The sequence below is a fragment of the Phoenix dactylifera genome, chromosome 6 (assembly GCF_051530095.1).
Source record: "Phoenix dactylifera cultivar Ajwa chromosome 6, Ajwa_hap1_PhDact_Kaust_v1.1, whole genome shotgun sequence".
Taxonomy (NCBI): Eukaryota; Viridiplantae; Streptophyta; class Magnoliopsida; order Arecales; family Arecaceae; genus Phoenix; species Phoenix dactylifera.
This window is the reverse complement of record NC_143195.1, coordinates 27126077-27143429: the sequence shown is the minus strand read 5'-3', so window position 1 is coordinate 27143429 and position 17353 is coordinate 27126077. Positions and strand designations below refer to the sequence as shown.

The following is a 17353-nucleotide window of genomic DNA, read 5'->3' as shown; positions in this document are numbered from 1 at the left end:
TTTCAGTTCTTGTGTCTATCGCTTTCGCCCTATTCTCTAAAAAAATAAAAAATAAATAAACTTTATATATATAAAATGAAATGGAAATGCTAGAAATTCTCTAGACTGAACTCCTTCCCAAGGATGATTCGCTCGGAATGCATACTATGAACAAGTGGTACTACCAAACATGTACAAGCTCCTTCTAATAAAAAAAGAAAATAGAAAGATTTATAATCTCGTGATGAAAGCTTTTGGACCTAGCAAAAAGGACTCTAAGCCTTCATGCAAGCAAGCAAAGTAGAAGCAGAAGGAAACCGTCCCTTTACTTTATCCGTGTCAACAAACAATTCGGAAGTTCAAACAGAGAGCCATAAATTCCCATTTTGTTGCGAACAAATTTTATGGAAACAGCGCGAGATGTCTTTTTGAGAAATCTCAGCTTTCAGATTTTATGACCTGCCATTTTTTTTTTTTTTTTGCATCATAGGTTTTAGATTAAGTTCAATATAAATTCATTTCAGCGAAACCTGACAACCAAAGAGCACCTAAATCACTTCTGTTGATTAGAAAGTTCTGTACGCAATGCTAAACTAATATGGACTCCAAAATCCTGATAACCACAAAAACTCTGGGATATTGGGAGAACATCTAGGCATGTGGTCTATCCCCTCTTAAACAGGCAGTAAATTGATTTTTCTGGGATGCTCCTCCACATTCACATTAACTTAGCAATTTTCAAAATTTACTGCAAAATGGCAAGATACACATGTAACCCACAGGAAAAACAGAACCCTTTATTGCTTCATCTTAAAACCAGAGTCTTTGGAAGAAGAAGAGCATGCTTCTTTCTATAATTTTTTTCATCAATATTCTTTCATTATCTGTACATCTGCCCTTCTACATTTCCCGCTTTGACAGCTTGAGTTGTACTAGGCAATTCATATAAATAAAAAGAACCAACTCTTTGAATGCACTATCAAACCTTTCTTATCCTTAACCTCGCCTCAGATCAATGATGATCACGCTGATATTATCAGCACTCTTTCTTCCCAGTGCAAGCCTGGCTAGCAATGCCGCCGCAACAGAGCAATGTTCTTCAGATGCTTGCTGCTCTTCTCGAATACCAGCTGCACTCTCAGCAGCTCCAGTACTAAGGTCTTCTGTACCCCTAACTGGATCTGCTTCCTCCAAGCACCGTCGAGCAACGTCGCATGCGAGATCATTAGGTAGAACATCCCATAGCCCATCGCTAGCAATGATGAGGCACTCATCTTCGGCACTCCTCTCCACTATGCGGACCTCTGGCTCGGATATCACCGCAGGTTTCAAGTACCTGTCTCCTGTTCAAAAATAAGTTTGCAATAAACCTGCACTACTTCTCCATGGTAATTTGGAATTCAAGTTGATCAGCATATAAACATCAACTTCTTATAGGTGCATTCAACATATGTAAGCATAGTAAAATGCTGCTTTTTAAAAAGGTTAAGGCTAGTCAAACATAACCTCAAGGAGATTCTCTATCCACATATGACATATCAAAATATTTATAAGCACTTACCATCTAAATAGGGAAATACCAATTTGGAGGATTAAGCATTCAAAAGCATTCTATACAAGTAGCATCATCAAGCATTTAAGTTGCAAAACACAAGATGAAGTCTACTAAATTATTGCTTTTGAAAAGTGTTTACGGGCTAAGCATTGGGTTCTCAAGCAGATAGAATAGCTCAAGGAACTAAAGCGTGATTCTGAGCCTGGCCCAGCCTGTGAAAGAGCAAAACGTGAAGCCAGGTCCATTAAGGCCATCTCCAAGCCAAGTACCCTAATCTGGCTCTCAGACCTAGTGGTTTCAAGTACCTACCAACGTCATGCAAACTTCCACCTAACCCAGCCAAATCCATTGATGACACTAGCCTCACTTCAATAAAAATATATATCCACATTATCGTTCATACTAAATGTAGAAGTATTAATAAATATACCATGTAAATATAGCGAATATGAATAAAATAGTTTGTTAATAAGCTGTTTTAAGAATTACAAAATTGTTGGTGACATGTTTGCATATGACTCTGATTGGGTTCTTTTAAACATGTAAGGCAGATTTGCATGTGCTAATTAAATGTAAAAAAGATCAACTTGATTGTAACTAGAATTTCTGAGGTACATTCTTCTTGAAAAGGAAGCAGCCGACCCCTGTGAGACTAGATTTTTGTATAAAACTTTCAACATAAATCTAGAAGGGTGTCACAATCACTCAAATTATGTTATGCTGTTAGAAAGTCTACAACATATAGAATGCATGCAGTACTATTGTGCATGCACCCTAGTGAATCAAGAGTAAGATAGATCTAGATAATTACTATGAATTAGAAAGAGTTGGCATTCAAAGAGGAGGAAAACTTTTGCTGACCTCTTAATTCATATGCAATTTGAACAAGTATACAGAATGAAATTGGAACAATTAGGCAGTCAAAAATACCTAAAGTAACCCAAAAGTCTGGAATCTCGATATTGAGTAAATCCATGTATCATAACAATATGTGAAGATTTTATGCAAGTGATTAACATAAATAAAAAGGAAATCCTTGTGCAAGAGGCACTAGTCATTACAGGGTCTGAGAAGGTTAGATGCACACAACCTTATTCCCACACGTGGAGAGGCTTTTTCCATGTTTTGTAGCCACAACACCCAGGTCACACTGGAGCAACCTTATCGTTGCACCAAGGCTCGCCCTCTAAGAGATTTAACATAATTAAATACAAAAAGTTTATAAGATAACTAAGCAGTAACTATGACCAATTATAGACACTGAAGTTTCTATTTATCAAATCTTTTCTAGAGAAGTTCTGACAATTTATCCTTTTACACTAGATAAGAGCATACAAATACATCCATGTGTTATATATGTTCTAAAACCGAGAAAGCTGGTAGACTTATAAAGAAAGGAAATAGTTTTTAAGAACTAAAGGAATTTTTTAAATATATAGTATATTAATTATTTTTTCTAAATTAAAGATGGTCTTATAGGGAAAAAAACATTGGACAATCCTCCAATATGGCATGTCTTTCTAATGATTTAATTACTCAAAAATAGTCAATAAACAAATTATCTGTGTCAGTGGGTTCTAAGGTTCTAATGTAACAGATTAATTTCCTAACAAAAGCATCCCTTGGAATGTATTCAATAATAAGCTTTTAACTGCATTTCTAATTTCTCTTGATTCCTTAAACAATTTCTTTTAAAACCAAAAATTATATGTTATAATCATCAACATCCACCAGTGCTCTTCATTGGTAATTACAAATGTTATTTTCCGCTTGGGACTCTTTTGACACTCCTTCAATTCCTAAAAGATTATACCTATGCATTCAGAAATAAAAGTTTCAATAAAAAGATAGCCAAGTCATGCATTACCAATGATTTTGCAATGATCTTTCTTTTTATTTTTTTTTACTGAACAACTCGATAATGTATTCTCTCAAGAATTGTTAATTTGGACCTCCACAAAGTTTTTTTTAACAAAATTTATCTATATCGAATGATTTACAAGGTGTGTGATACTACTGGAACTTTATTAGTGATGAAGACCATGGAGTGTCAACCAATTTGCACTGAAGAAACATATAGATTTCATTCTACCTAACAAAATACAAACAACTCAAATTTAGAAATGCTTTCCTTAATTTCACACAGCCTTGATTCGACAATGGTTTTATAATAATTTCCATGGTCACCAACCCAACAGAAAAGACCAAGGTACGCCACACCATACCAAACCATGCGGTATGAGGCGTACCATGCCATACTAATTTGGTATCAATATGCGGTATAGGAGCTTACCGAGCATATTGACATAGTAATAGAATGGCACCAGCATGAGGCCCGGTATCGAGACGGCATACCTTAAAAAAGACTTACAATCATTACAAAAGTTAGATTAGACAAATAGAGCTAAAAAAAACTTAAATAAATAAATTGCTTTTAGATTACTTTGGTAAAATGGCAACATCTCCTCTATCCCCTCTTGAGTCAAAACAATTCTTAAATAGTGACAAGATTATCAAACAAGCCGCCCAATGAGTTGTCTTGCTTCCCAGTATGGTTTCAAATTTTGATGGGACGTCTCACGAGACACCGGATAGGTTACCATCCCAAGTGTCAAGATTGGACCGTCCTATCATAGTCCCAACATCTTGATCGATATGCCCAAGGACATCCCTCATCCCAAGTTTTGGGATGAGATGGAACAGTGGTCTGTCCCCTTCTGCAAAAAAAGGGACAACCCCATTCTACAAGATTTAAAACCTTATTTCCTAGTCTTTCATTTTTTTTTCTCCACTGTATTCTTGACCAAATATTTTTAGTTATGCAACTTTTTGGCTTATACTTCTCCTAACCTCTTCTAACCTATAATGACCTCCATAGACTCTTGGTTCAGAATGGGATTTTGAAACCTCCAAATTTATTTTGCTATTACAAAGACATGATTAGATGCAACAGCAAAAAAAATAACTAATATTTATGATTTGACTTTTTAAATCTTCATATAATTATTAATAACCTTTCTACATACCCTTCAAATGCAATTGGGCCCACTCGACCCCTTCAAATGTCTTAGTAATATCTACTAGAGCATGAATATAGTGCATATCGTAACATGTTGGCGCGTTTTATACTGAATGCAAAATCTAAGCCTTGGGGCCTTTTTATAATCCCCAATAACTATGTACAGAAGAATCATAGCCATTAGATCATATGCACACCCATAACCATAAAAAATTGAATGTGGAAGAACCAAATTCAAACTGCATACAAATCCTAGTTACAAGGTCCCCTAACCTAGTATGAAAAATTGTTGCTGAATTAGAACTCGGAACCAATTTCATGTTAGAGAGGTTCTCTCTGATACTGTATGGTCAATAACCAACTCGCTTCTCATGCGGGAATGGCTTCCCTGCTGTTAATACATAGGATCTTACACCTTGTGTTACCCAATCACTTTCTACAACTTCTATTGCAAATCCAAATTATCGTTGTCTATAGGTTTTGCAATTTGCCCTAAGGGAGAAAATCTTTATCATTTTGTCACCTTAGGATCTCTCTTCATCATTTTTCAAGCAAAAATCCTCAAGGGGTCTCAATGGAGTTTAATACATGTTAGCAAAATCCAATTGAGCTTTTGGGCAAACTTTACCAAAAGGATGACTCTTTTCCTCTCTCACACAACCAATCACCCTCCCAACCATTGATGATATGTAACTTCAAGATTTTCTATACAAGACTCTATGATCACTTCGACCAGCTCTAACTTGGAAATTCCTATATGGCCTCATAAATACCCTAAGAAGCATCACTTGTTACCAATAAAACAAAACACACTTTGCACTTCACAACCATTACAGATTGCTGCCTTGCTAAACTTTTTCCTTTTAAAAACACAGTACCATATTCCCCATTTGGATATTCACTCCTGCTCATCCTAACTCAAGCATGCTTTTGCTTTCCATCAGCACCTCTAAACGCTAGGCAGCTTTTAATAGTTCACATTTTGCCAATATAATCAAAATTCTCAAGAGTTCAATACACCTAGCAAAATTATTTTTTAAACTTAAATACATGTGCAACCAAAGAAAATGTTCACATAAAACCATCACTAATCTTCATCTTGATATCTACAATTTTAGCTGTACATGACTCATAATTTTCCATCAAAAACTTCTCACCATTATAGAGCTCATTGGTCTTGAATCACTCCTTGCATAGACACGTGAAACATTAACTCAAACCAAGAAATTTGTGAAGAGAACTGTAGCTCGTGGATCCTAATTATGAATCATAACCACGGTAAAAGACGATATTAAAATTGCTTAGGAATCTTTGACGCACAAAACATTTGCATAGAATTGTTATCAAAGTGGAACATGGAGCTCAACCAACATGAGAGATTCACTTTCATTTACAAGCCTCCTTTCAAATGTGAATGAGAAAGACCCTATTTGTCTAACAACATAAGAATCATCAAAAATAGAAAAACTTAGCTGGGGTTAGAGCACAACCTACATCTTAAAACCTAAGTTCAAGTCTAAACTTCACATTACTCACCCGTACTGAAAATTTCAAAACCTTCATATGTAAACAATTTGCAATATTTGTACAATTTTTTAGCAAAATCTCCATAGTCCACTAATTCATTAATACTTTTCAATTGAAATATGAATTTTGGTCTTCAATAATCCTATAGTTTTTTGTTTGGGTTATGCTAGTTAACAATATTAAAAGATAAAGTGAAAAATAAATATACTGACTTAATAGTTATCACATCATCAATATCATTCTTTAATTTTATGACAAGTTGTTCATGACATTTTAATAGAATGTAATAAATGAAGTGAAATTGAGAACCTTAATATCATGCTAAATTTAGAACCAGGTTTTTCATGGCATTTCTTCATTTCTATACAAGTACATTAATCAAATAGGAGTAAGGCTATAAGGCTTAACCCCATTACCAAAACATTTCCTTGCACTAATGGCATGCCATGTGGCAAAAGGGGATTGGTGTGATCATTTCTTTTAAAATCTGAAGGCACGAAATGGGCATCCAGATGCACCTAGCATCCAGGCACTAGGTAAGTACCGGTCATTGCCCAATACACCAGCAACAACTATTACTTCCGGTGCAAGCTCCACGAGCAAGCACCACCATCGCCATTAGTGGCATCCCACCAACAGTCAAACCATAGCCCTCCCCACAAAAATGAGAAAAAGTAAAGATTAGGGGAACCGCATAACAAAGTTGCCAATTACCAAGCACCACAACCACCATTCCATTGAGAAATGCACACTACCAGCTGCCAAGCACAATACTATCATTCTCCTTTCTTCTCTCTCAATCCCTCTCCACTCTTGATATCTCAAGTCAGGGCAATGGAAATAGATAAAATTTGTTTAGCATTATAACTTAATGGGTTAGGTTTGGGGTTATGAATGTCCAATTAGATTCAATCTGACCCAAAACACCAGAAGCGTCAGCTTCATGCTCTCACCTAAGGCATGGATGCACACCCAAGCACAAGATTAGTAACAAGTCGCCTATTTGGGTGACCCAAGGCTAGATGAGACACCAAAGTGCCCGATCCACTTAAGCTGGCTGCTTAGGCAGGCATGCAGCCTATCTTTTAAAATGACGAGTGTGATTCATGAGGATGGTGCCATTCACAAGGTATTGTGGTATAATGCAAAAAAAAGTTTTGGTAACATTTTTGGGCTTTATAACATTTTCAAAATATAATTACACTATGAACTATTAAATCACACCTTATCCTAAATCTTGGTCATTTATTCATTTCAACTTTTTGATTTCCAATCACATGATTCTTTCACTAAAAAAAGGGAGATAACTTCACAACACCACAATTGGTCCTTCTATCCTTCCCACAATATTAAATGCAAGCCTCGAAACCTTGACCTCACAACATAAATCTTTACTTAGTTCTCTAACTTAGCACAAGGTACCCATAATTATATACTCAATTTTTAAAGAAACTATAAGCATGAAGGTCGGTAGGTTGGAATCAACTTAGGTTCATGTCAGAACCAACAAATTTGGGTGTTAGGGTACACAACCTAGTATAACTTCTCATATGACCATGAGGTAATTCATCCCATTGTAAACTTGATATAGGCTTTCATGACTCCATAACTCAATGCCTTTCAAGTTCCAGTTAGCCATATCCATTGCATTCGAAACCTGATCAGAATTTCGATCTAAATCAAGATCAAAATAAAAATAGAAAGAAAAAGGAAGGTGAATGGTTCTCCTTTAGAATTATGACATTTTCCATTCCTCGGATTTCATAAAAATGTCCTTGATGTCCTTAGAAAAGATGAACCTGAAAGTTGTCCGACAGTATAAACATCAAAGCGAGGCATCAATTAAATGGAACAAAAAAATTAAAAATATATTAAGAGGTGGTATTCTTAGAGAAACGATATTGTCTTGAACATTTAACAAATTTTAGTTTTTGGTGATTCCAAGCATTTTCACATTTCTCATCATTATTTTTCCATGTTTATGTGATACATATCATATATTGCACTAGCGTGTTATTTTTTTTGATATTGACTAGTATTTTCATATATCAACACAATAACATACAAAGCTTTTATATACTCCCAATATTTTTAGGAAGTCTCCGTATTGTCGAAGCAAGGTTATCAGTGTCTTATGCAGGTCTACCTGATGCCCAACCCTTATTGGTTTTAGAAGCCAATCCATTCCCAAAACAAAACTCTCATCCACTCATTGTCACTCCTAACTATCAACCATGAAAGAAATTTTAAAGCTAAAGCCCCTTAATACTAGAAAAGTTATCAAAGATGACTCGTTATTATAAACTAGTGTTCTCAAACGCATGATAGGATGTCAATTATCCAATTGTCATGTAAAATGCAACATCAGAATCTTTGCAAAATCTAATAAAGATCACATCTTCAGCTCATATATGTGTATTTAAATATGTAGGAAGTAATCTTAAAATGAATGATAAGTTGGACCGATTACATTTTATTTATAAAATTTTATGTTATATTGGAAATTTAATGTAGAAATGCCAAAGTAGGCATATAAAGATGGTCACATTATAATTTAATGAATTAATGTGTCTGAGAGCATTGTAAGATATCTCAAGTGTCAAGTGTTTCATGCATCAAAAATCCATAAAATTGGAATAACAATAATGTTATTGACTCCATAAAGGCACATTTCCTTCTAACAAATGTTATCTTAAACACATTATTAGAAATTAATTCATTTTGTGTTTTCTTTCAACTGATATTTCCTCAAATCTTAGGTTGCTTCAATATTTGTGATGCCCACATTAAACGTGTATTCACCTATATCCCTACTCTGTTCTTCGTAGTGCTTTGTGCATTCATTTCCAAAACAGACAGCTATTTTAATATTATGGATTCTCTATCTAGCAATGTAGGATGGAAGTTCACTGCATCACACAACCAAGAAAACTTTCCACTAGAACTTAATGCAATGCTATTGAATTTCATCATTCATCCCTATAGCTAGATCATTGCCACCATAGTCATATTGGAAACAATTCCAACCAAATGATATGAAAGGTGTCCAATAGATCAATTTAAAGTTATTAAATAATGGAACTCATGCCCATCATGAATGTTCATTTAGTTGTTTCAATATACAAAATGATGTCAATCAATGTTGAGAAAACCCTCTATTATCATAAACATTATAGCAATAGATCCTCGATATCATCTTGCAAGAACATTTCCTCCTTTAGCATTTAAAACACCGATGCAACCAACTTTTGCCATTGACGATAGTAGAAGATATCTATCTCTTTCCCGATGGCAACTGCATCTTCATCATCCATTTGGATTACATCCTGATTTTTTGCCCGACATCATTGCTTCCTGGCCAGCTCAACTTAATATGGACCTGAATTTGATATTGAAGCACTCCATCAAACATATTGCAGTTCTCAATGATGAATTTTAACTTGAGCTCATGAGCAACCACGTTAGAGGATCTTCTGACGAGGGCAAGCTCATCATGCTCCATGCTCAAGAACAACAGTCTTGGCAAAGGACCTCAAATTGGGCTTGGTTTGGAGATGGAAGAGATTGCATATGCCATCATCCTTCGTTGCGAGCAACTATGATGAGGGGTTCATTTGCTGAAGGCAAGCTCACCATGCTTCAATCTTAGGAACCACAATTCATCACAAAACAAGCACAACCTTGCAACAAACCTCAGCCTGTGTTTGGCTAGTAGATGGAAAAGGTTGCACAGTTCCTCATCCTTTACTCCTTGCTACCAATGTCAAAAGAGCTCTAGAAATAAGGGCTGAGAGATGTCCTTAAGAATGTAGATGGTGTCAATGGCATCAACATCAGCAATAACGTCAAGGTTTTTGAAGAAGAAAGCACAACAATACAGGCAGCAAAGGAACAGACCTTTTAATGAGGGGGTTTTCAACCCAATGGCTTATAGAAGATCCATCGAAAAACTTCAAGGAGTATGCATTAGGAGCTTCAAGTGCACTTTTTAGGTGTTTAAAGGGTCCATGAAAAAGATGGTCAAGGCATGCACTTTTGAAGTTGGGTAAATGGTCAACCAAAACTTAGATCTTGCACACTTCTCCCACAAGTAATTTTATTATATAAGAACTATCCTAGCTTGTGATCCCTGTGAATAAGCTACTGTAATAGAATTAATATATTTCGATTAGAAAAATATCTGAAGACATTGTATCTTTTGCACCTTTACTAAAATGAATTTATTAAGTAGGTGCATTTCTAGCTTCAGATCTAATACATATTCCCAGTGGACATGTAATTTTAAGTATCCGTGCTTTCCAGATTGGATCCTTGTGGCCAAAGCCAATCTATTGCTCAACGATAGAAGAAGGTTCCTAATCTTAGTATTGACTAATATAGCAACTGGAGGTACGACACCATTCAACTTGGCTTTCATGGCATTGATGCAGGTGGTGGCAATTATTCTCTTATAAGAACCTCTAATCCTATATCCAGATTCTAGCCTAACTCTCAACATAATTATCTAAGCTCATAATTATTTTATCTTCATGGTCCAAACTTTTGACATCACTGACATCACAAAAATCATCATCTGAAGTGCCACATGAGCAGAGGAAGCTTTTAGGCATTATAATGTGACTGTTAACAAGTCATACAAACAAGAAGTAGATAAGTAGTTTAGATACCTTTAGTTCCAATAGTTGCATAGTCAAAAAATCACATACAATTTATGTAAAAAAATACTACTTTCTCAATAAAGTGCATAGAATAGAAAGATAACAATAATTATTTAACCTTATATGGAATGGTATATCTCAGAAACTTGCTTTAACCATAAAAAATCACAGCTTTAATGAAGTAGTCTTCCAGATAAACAAAAATAATTGCAATATCTTTCTACTATCTTACCAATTTCAAGTCAATAAGGAATCATTAGTTTTTTCTTGTATAGATGTTTAATTCCTACTTATACAAATCAGTGCAATAGGAACTACTAATTCATAACATTATTTGAAGTGATCACTAATAAACCTTGAAGTATCTTAAACTTTATATTTCATTACTTGCCAACACTTTGAAGATAACAAGATGCAACTATCCAAGAATTTGCTTCAAAATAGGCAAACCAACTATAGTCAAACAAGCTACACAAAAGTATGCCATCTCGGTACTAGGCCTCATACCGATGCTACCTTGCTACTGTGTTAGTACACCTAGTACGGGGGCGATTGAGCGTATCAAGTGCCGGTATGCCTTTCATACTACGTATCAATACCGAAGTGGTACGGTATGGTACGTTATGTACTGCCTAGTTCGATATAGTATGGCGTATCTTGAGCTACACCATATGAACCAGAGTTTGTCCCAGTGGTCACACCTGTGATGGCCTGATTAGGTCCTAGTCCACTTGACCAGCTCAACCTGGATTCTACACCCATGCATGCGTCACATACAATGAGCAGTAGTGAACTCCCGATAGAAGCTTGCTTTTCCATTCGAAGCAGACAACTCCTAGTAGAAATAGAAGATCTAGGGCCGCTAGAACCTTTGGTCACCTCTATAAATAGAAAGCCCCTTTCCACCATGACCCTCCACCACAAGCACCGCGCTGCCTCCTCTTCTTTCTCCCTTTTTCTTCCTTCAAACTTACCATTCCCTAGCATTGTGCCCCTCAAAAATCAAAGCCAGAGAATGCCGCCGGAACCAAGGTTTAGCAAATACACCTAATCAAGTTTGAAGGTCTAAGATGGAAGAGATAAGTAAACTAGGGGTGGCAATTTATGACCTGACCTATGAACGATCTGCTTTAAGCAGGTTTGGGTTTGACATAAACGAGTTCGAATCGTAAATGGGTTAATGGTTTAAACATGTTTATTAAATAGGTTGCGTTCAGGTTCAAACCTTTAACCCGTTTAATAATTGGGTTAGGTTATGACCCGACCCATTTAATTTTTTTAAAATCTGTTAAAAATTATTTGAAACCTGTTTAACTTATTTCTAATTTGTTTAATCTGGCCTACTTAACCTATTTAACCTGTTTAAATCTTTAACCCGTTAAAAATCCACCTAATCTATTTAACTTGTTTAACCTAACATGACCTGTTTAATAAATGGATTATGTGGGTTGATCAGATTACATGTTTAATAAATAGGTTGGATTTAGATTTAAAATTTTGACCTATTTAATAAACAAATCAGGTTTGGATTGATGAAATTTTAATCCGACCCACATCCAATCAGACCCATATCTGACTCGACCCGATCCGGTTGCCACCCCTAAAGTAAACTTTTACTTCTTGCTAGTTTTCAAACTTGTAAGTAGATCTTACACTGCTTATTATTTTTTAAATTATCATGTTTTTCATGCATATGATTTGTCATTGATAAAATCATATTTTTCTTAAAATAAAGGGTTGGTATATGTGTGATGAAAATCATATTTTATTAAAAAAATAGTTTCATGAATCTTTTTAATGAAAGTATCTTGTTTATGAAATATAAATCTGATCATGTCGTTTAATATTTTTTCCATCTAGTTATGTGTATGTTTTAAAAAATAGATATGAATATTTCAAAGGCTCTTGGATAGCTCTGTATACCCTTAGAATTGGAAAAAATTGACATCCGGAGCTAGCATCCATACGAACGCAGGCTCTGCCAATTGATACAAAGTTGGCATACGAAATATGATACTTTATCGATTATGAAAAAGGATCATATCACAGATATAAAGTGACCTTAGCACAAATATTTGTGAACAAAGTTTTGAACTATGATGTAGCTAAATATAAGAAGAATAATTTATAAATTAATTTGCAATATGAATTTGAAACCATGTTTATAACATATGGATGCTTTGTGCATGCATGATTTTCTTCATGACTTATTTTATCATATTGAATTATAAAATACTTTATTTTTGTAATATCCATTATTTTTTAAATGAAATATTGTCATTAAAAAACTTATGCTTGATCCGGTAAGATAATGTTAGTTTTACATTTCTTTATTTTTTTTCTTTCCAGACGAATAGGATCACTAAGAATGAAGGATGGTCCAAGCTTAAAGTTTGTGCTAGCAAACTTGGTGGTTTTGTAGCAAAATTTTGGTTCTCTAATTGCCTATGAATTTGTAGTTGGTAATTTTCTGAATTTTCAAAATTATAGATTTTGGTATTTTTATTTGGATTTAGATGCTTTGAACAGGTGTTTGCTTTATTATTTAATGGATAATGAAATTGGATTCTTTTGTTCTATTTTGTTTATGAGGGATTTGGAAGCTGAATGTAATTATTGGCTTTGTGTTATCGTGGGCTATACCCCTCGATAGCATGGCCAAGTTATATCCCAGATTTGGAGCATAACAACACCTCTCTATTTAGCAACTAGAGGCTCTAGTTTTGATTCTTGGACCGTTCATCTCTAAGAATCTAGACCTAGGTAATGATAGTGGACATGGGTCTCCCTACTTTCTCTTCCAAAAATAAAATAAAATAAAATAAATGAGCTGTATTACAAGGTAACCTGCTGCAATATATAAATCACAATATGCTCGACCCTTTTGCTCAAGAACAAGAAGCAACCATGCGAAACTCCTCAAGGACTTTGTGGTTAAGAATAATACATCCTCTTTTTTAAGGGAAAAAAAAAAGGGTAAAATTCCCATAATGTAATCACATTTTTCTCATCTATTATTGAATATTCAGGGTACTAAATTAGCATATAAAGTCGATCAAGACTCCCGTCCCTCAATTGTTCCATTCTTCTGTGTATTATCCATAACTCCACATAAGTTCTTTGTTCCACTCTTATGCACTACATTAGTTCACAAGGTAAAACTGTTGATTGATACAACAGTTTCTGCACTAAGACACCTCTCATGATCTGCCTGAACAGTCGCATTCCTACAAGCCATAACGAATTTCTCCATCTTGTTCTCTGTCCATAAAATCAATCAATAGCAGAAACCACATCAACCTTGGGATCTGCTCCTTACATTTTAATCTACAATCTTATTTCTATTTCTGTTGTTCCAGCAAATTATAGTCACTCAGCAGCAGTTATATCTTCTTCATTTGACACATAAATATCAGAGAGCATAACAAACGAAAGAACAAAGTGAACAAATGAACAGCAATGCAGCAGCAGTACCGTCTATTTCTACCAAGGAAAAGGCCAGGTAGAGAGAAAGTATACCTAGGGCCCGTGACATTGCAAGGATTCCATGGACGCGAGCACCATTCAAGAAGATCACCCGCCCGCCCGCTGCTTCTATTCTTGCCAGCTCGTCCGGCCGGTCAGGCTGGGATTAATTTGCAGTAACAAAAAGACAACGTCATACGTTACCAAAGGCGCACATAATAAAACAGAGGAACAATAAACCCGAATTCTAAAGTCTACACGGCGGCGCCCACAGAACCAGCCTCCCCCGCACCAACCGGACGTGTGGCAGCTCGTCGCTGTCCAGGATCGATCAAGACTTGGATCCCGTCATCTCCTCCCTTCCACTGGGCCACGTGTCCCTCGGTATCGATACACGTGTCCCCAGGACGGAGAATTGATTACGTAACAGAATCACACCTCGTCCAAATGCCCACGTGGCGGACGCTTGCGGCGGTTGGCGCGTGGTCCAGGGGCATGGTACGGCGAGACATAGAGGAAATAGGGCACGGATATTGGCGGAAATTACGGCGGAGTGCAACTACCTTGTGGTCGCAGGAGAGCGGAACGGCACGGCCCGCGCGGCTGAGCACCGCCCGCGAGTCGCCGCAGTTGGCGACGAGGAGGCGGTCGCGGCTGACGACGGCGACCACCGCCGTGGAACCCACGATGTCCGACTCAATCCCCGACCGCTCGCACCGGCACGGCGGGTGCCCCACGTTGCCGCACACGCAAGCCGTCAGCGCCAGCTCGTCCATCCGCTCGAAGCTCCGCGCCACCGCCGCCCTCCACCGGTCCTCCTCCGTCGCCTCCGCCTCCCCCGCCGCCGCCAGCTCTTCCGCCAGTATCACGTGCATCCGCTCCTTGCACAGCGCAGACACCTGCATTCAAAAAACCCCAAACTCCATTAAGGGATGATCACCTCGATCAGACGGCAGGCAACTGCCCAGCCTCTCCTCCGACAAACGCCATGGGTGGCTTAAAAGGCTTTGGAACAGGTGGGTGTACGGTGGTAGCAGATATTTGGCGCGAGCCATCACCGTCCAGCTACGATCAGACGGTCCTACGTCATAGGCCCAGCTGTTCCACGTACTGCGAAACAGCTTTTCCCGTAGTTCAGATTTACGAAAAGACAATCCATGGAACAGCCGAAACAATATCTTTTCTTCATAAAAAGAATTTCATGCTAGGAAAGAGATTAAATTTGAAATGTGCAGCTTAAACTTTCTCGCTGACGTGGCCATCATCGCGTAAAAGCAGTAAAACGTTTCAATGCCCAAAAAAAAAAAAAAAAAAAAAAAGAAGAAGAAGAACAAGAAAGTTTTCCCCTATCGCCAATTTAGATATTTTTGTTATCGTCCTTCAGTTTTTTTTTTTTTTTTTTTTTTTTTGACGCTATCCCTTCCATCCGACTGATCATAGCGAGATGAATTAAATCATCACGGACACAGTAAAATTATTTGTAGCAGCAGAGAAATAAGTAAAATAATAGATCCCTTCATCATCTTGTGTTTAAGTAAGTATTGATTTTTAAATGAAATATTTATGATAAATTAGTTTTCTTTTAATTCAAGAAACGGAGGAAGAGATGAGATGCGGTCAAGGTGTAGAGACTTACGTGGGAGCCTCCGTGGCCGTCGAAAACGGCGAAGAAGTGCAGCATCGAGCCGCCGCCGGGAGGCCGGAAGAACCCGGGCTGGACGGAGACGGCGTCCTCCATCTCCCTCAACCGGCCGGAGAGAGAAATCGAGCCGAACGCCAGCCGAGGCTCGACCGCCGGGGCCTGGGCCGGGGCCGGTGCGGAGCACGACGCGGTCGCTGGTGCTCCAGTTGATTCGGCCGGCGAGGAAGAGGTTGAAGGAGAAGAGGGCGTCGCCGAGGATGGTGGAGGAGGCGGCGTCGGAGAGTCGTCCCGAGCGGGACGGCTCCGCTTCTCGCCGCCGTCGGTGGAAGGATCGGACTCGGCCGCCTCCGCCTCCCGTTTCCTCTCCGCCCTTCGGGAGAGGCTCCCCGCCGTAGAGGGCGAGTCCCCGGCGACGGCGGAGAAGCGCCGCATCTCGATCCTCCGGCGGCGGGCCTCGCGGCATTTGTCCGGGGAGTCATCTTCTCCGACCATCTTGACGTAGATATCCGCCATCAACGGCTGGGCTCGGACACGGATTCCGGCAAAGCGCGATCTCCGCCGTCGATCATCTCCTGGGCGAGTGCGGGGTTCGGCTATACGGCACGGAGAGGGCCCAGGAGGGTTTTTATAGGGGGGAATTATTTTGGGGGGGTGGGGAGCGTTTCGAGAAAGAAACGGCTCCTGCTGGTGTTGTTCTCGTGGTAGAAGCCCGGGCAGCCAACTGGCTTCCGCGCAGGGCCTATTGCTGCCCGGGCTGCCCGGCACCGACCGCGACCTGTCGAGTTTCCGACACGTGTACCAGGTTCGGCGTCTTTCTCTTTTTTCTGAAAGGCTGCTATGGCGCGTTTCTCGTCCAATTATCGTATCGTCTAGTACTTGTCATTAGCACATCCTCCGAGATGATTTTTCTTTGATGTTTCCATTTAACTCCCAATGAAGGCAAGCTTTGCGTGTATATAAACCTCATGCACCACGTGGTTTAGCGATAGTGAAGTTGGACCGGCCAAGATTCCCAATCCTTTCCTAAAAATTACAGATCTATTTTGTCGAGCCACTTGCCAATTTTGGTCCATAGGCTAGTAGGGGCCGTTCATCTTAGAGATCTGATGCACTAATCAGTATAACCAGCTGTGGGTGGCACGAATACTCTTAGATGTATGGTTTTCTTCCGGGTCACTGAATCCTGTCTTCAGTTGAGCTATTTTTTCAATATGGATAGACTATTAAGTACAAAAGATAACGCTTGCTGAACCTCACCAGTATATTAGAATTTCCCAATGTTGTCATCAACAGTCACGATTCAGCTTGGAAATTCTAAGAAGATATTAATATCTTTTGATCTTAATGAGCTTGATCAAAGGCATTCCCTATAGTTCAACTTATGACAACCCAATAATATGAGTGATGCTCCAACACTAAAAAGAGGATGTAAATAATGTCCTACTCTCTCTGAAATTTCAAACAAGTTGGTTCGCTTATAAAACTAGTTGAATATTTAGGTCACCTGT

The 17353-nt window shown here is 38.2% G+C and overlaps 1 protein-coding gene across 1 annotated transcript; it reads right to left on the bottom strand.

The window, feature by feature from the left end:
* Nucleotides 1-751: 751 nt before the first annotated feature.
* Nucleotides 752-16483, bottom strand: LOC103710370 (putative protein phosphatase 2C 68). The gene is made up of 4 exons (XM_039126736.3): nucleotides 15840-16483; nucleotides 14767-15102; nucleotides 14258-14363; nucleotides 752-1322 (listed from the first exon to the last, which is right to left on the bottom strand). Exons 1-4 carry the CDS (start codon nucleotides 16356-16358, stop codon nucleotides 976-978), a joined length of 1308 nt encoding a protein of 435 aa, XP_038982664.3. The 5' UTR covers nucleotides 16359-16483; the 3' UTR covers nucleotides 752-975.
* Between the last annotated feature and the right edge of the window lie 870 nt (nucleotides 16484-17353).